General features: G+C 46.2%; 1 protein-coding gene across 1 annotated transcript in view; it reads right to left on the reverse strand.

Moving 5' to 3' along the window:
• The window catches only part of DNAH3 (dynein, axonemal, heavy chain 3), a 235,401-nt gene that overhangs the window by 95,566 nt on the left and 137,177 nt on the right, over window positions 1–2,658 (reverse strand). The window contains 1 exon segment of the mRNA XM_011931963.1: window positions 1,925–2,030. Within this exon segment, the coding sequence (XP_011787353.1) occupies window positions 1,925–2,030 (106 nt within the window).

Consider the following 2,658-nt stretch of genomic DNA (forward strand, 5'->3'; position numbering starts at 1 on the left):
CTCCTGACCTCGTGATCCGCCCGTCTCGGCCTCCCAAAGTGCTGGGATTACAGGTTTGAGCCACCGCGCCCGGCCTTTTTTTTTTTTTTGAGCCAGAGTTTTGTTCTGTCGCTGAGGCTTGAGTGCAATGGTGTGATCTCAGCTCACTACAACCTCCACTCCCCTGGGTTCAAACGATTCTCCTGCCTCAGCCTCCCTGAGTAGCTGGGATTACAGGCATGCACCATCATGCTCAACTAATTTTTGTACTTTTAGTAGAGACAGGGTTTTACCATGTTGGCCATGCTGGTCTCGAACTCCTGACCTCAAGTGATCCGCCTACCTCGGCCTCCCAAAGTGCTAGGATTACAGGCGTGAGCCACTACACTCAGCCTCTTTGTTATACTTTATCTGTGACTATTCCCTAAGCACATTTTTTTTTTAAGAAGTAGGAAGGCCATCACTAAATAAATACACACTTAGGTGTGGATCTATACAGATAATACATATATGTGTAGATGCATTTATATGTACATATAAAAATACAGGTATACATGGAAATGTGGTATATCAAGTCAGTCAACAAATATTTATTGAGCATCTACTAATTGCACGGTAGTAGTACTGGGGATAAACAATGGAAAAGGTAGACAAGGAACTCTCGTGGAGTTTACAGTCTGCGGGGCAGGGAAGACCAACAATAAATAACTCATCTAGCAGGGAAATCAGTAAAATGCCCATAGATCATGCAAAGTCCTAGCAGGAAACACTAAGGTGTTATGGTGAAGAATAACAGCAAGGGTTTAAATAGGGTAGTTAAAGAAGGCTTCCTGGAGGAGGAGATTTTTATGTTGAGAACTACATGATGAGGGTGAGCCAACTCTGAGATAAACTGAGGCAAGAGTCCCAGGAATAGGAATAAAAAGAGCAAAAGACTTGAGGTGGTGAAACCTGGGCTTGTCTTGGAAACAAGACAGGACTGCTGGAGACTGCTAAGCTGAGGCTGAGAAAGAGCAGGCAATGAGATTGCAGAGGCAGGTGGGGCCAGATCACAGAGTCTCATGGGCCCTGATAAGGAGTTAAACTTTGTGCCAGGGACATTGGGGAGTCCCTAAATGACTTTACATATATGGGGACCCGGCAGCTTTTGGTGTTAGGGTGTGTGTGTGTGGACTGGTGCTTGAATATGCACATGGATATGTACTCGCGTTTACTATTATCCATGTATGTAGGTGGTGACAGACATGGAACCGTCCTACGTAATCCCCCAAAGAGTTTCCATTGTGGGAATCGACCCTTCTTGGATTCCTCAGTGGGAGACTTTCCTAAGCATTCTATTAATGCAGGGGAGGGCAAGAGGGACCACAGACACTGCTACTCCCTTCCTGCTTCTGGGTCTGACAGTGTGGTCAGGTACCCGCCTAACCTGAACTTTCCTACCTCTTTAGAGAAGGGAAGAAGGGAGTGGTCGCTCACAGTAGCTGCAGTGAAAGCACTTTTAACTGGTTCCAGCTCCCCCAAGGTGGGAGGTGCAGAGTCCAGGTTACAGGGATGGGAATTGGCAGCACAAAAAGGAACACCTGGTCCATCTCTAGAGAAGCTTCTACAGACATTTCTGTTAGTGGGGCAATGAAGAAAGAGGTGACATTTCAGCTTCCATAGAGAACATTCCTTAGCACTGGGATTCTCCACTGGGGAGCCAGGGAGTGATGGGGAAGGAGGAAGAGGAAGGAGAAATTGAGTGCACCACCACATGCCTACCATATGGAGAAGAAAGTTAGAAAAATGGCAGGCAGCCAGGAAACAAGATAACTGGGGACAACAAGGGAATTCCCTGCCCCTTCTTGCCTCCTGGGACTATGAAGGTGAAGATGTACCTAGAAGACCCTCGAGATGAAAAGCAGGGAGACAGGAGGAGGGGAAGGAAAGGATCTGAGGGGCTCACCAATTCCTTGTGCTCCTCAGTGAGATTGGAGGGCAGGGTGTCCATGTAGGAATCCTTCAGGGGCTTCCAGCCTAGCTGATGGGGCTCCATGTAGATCATCCCACACCTGGGAAGCACAGAGGACCAGTCTAGGTGCTCGCTTGTTTGTTACTAATACGGGTTAACATTTATTGAGCATCTACTGCATGTCAGGCACCATGCTAGGCATTAATGGATCTTGACAATAACCTAGTTCCCTGGGTTTACCCACCTTGATTCCTGTGTTCATCTGCCCCTTGATTTCTTTCCTTCATATACAGTTTGATGGCATTTCTATATGTTCCTAAAATGTTTGTCTGTCTGGAGACAGTGTCTTGCTCTGTTGCCCAGGCTGGAATACAGTGGTGCAATCTCGGCTCACTGTTCCCTGGTTCAAGTGATTCTCATTTCTCAGCCTCCCGAGTAGCTGGGATTACAAGTGCGTCCCACCACACCTGGCTAACTTTTTTGTATTTTTAGTAGAGATGGGGTTTTGTCTTTAGTAGAGACAGGGTTGGCCAGGCTGGTCTAGAACTCCTGGCCTCAAGTGATCCACCTCCCAAAGTGCTGGGATTACAGGTGTGAGCCACCGGCCTGTTCCTAAAGTGTTTATATTTTTACTTTAGTTGTTTTTAACAATTTAAAAGGGGTACCATGCTATAGATAATATTTTGATCTTACTTTTATTACTATATAATAATAATATAGTATATAAT

The sequence above is a fragment of the Colobus angolensis genome, unplaced genomic scaffold, assembly GCF_000951035.1.
Source record: "Colobus angolensis palliatus isolate OR3802 unplaced genomic scaffold, Cang.pa_1.0 Scaffold92, whole genome shotgun sequence".
Classification (NCBI taxonomy): Eukaryota; Metazoa; Chordata; class Mammalia; order Primates; family Cercopithecidae; genus Colobus; species Colobus angolensis.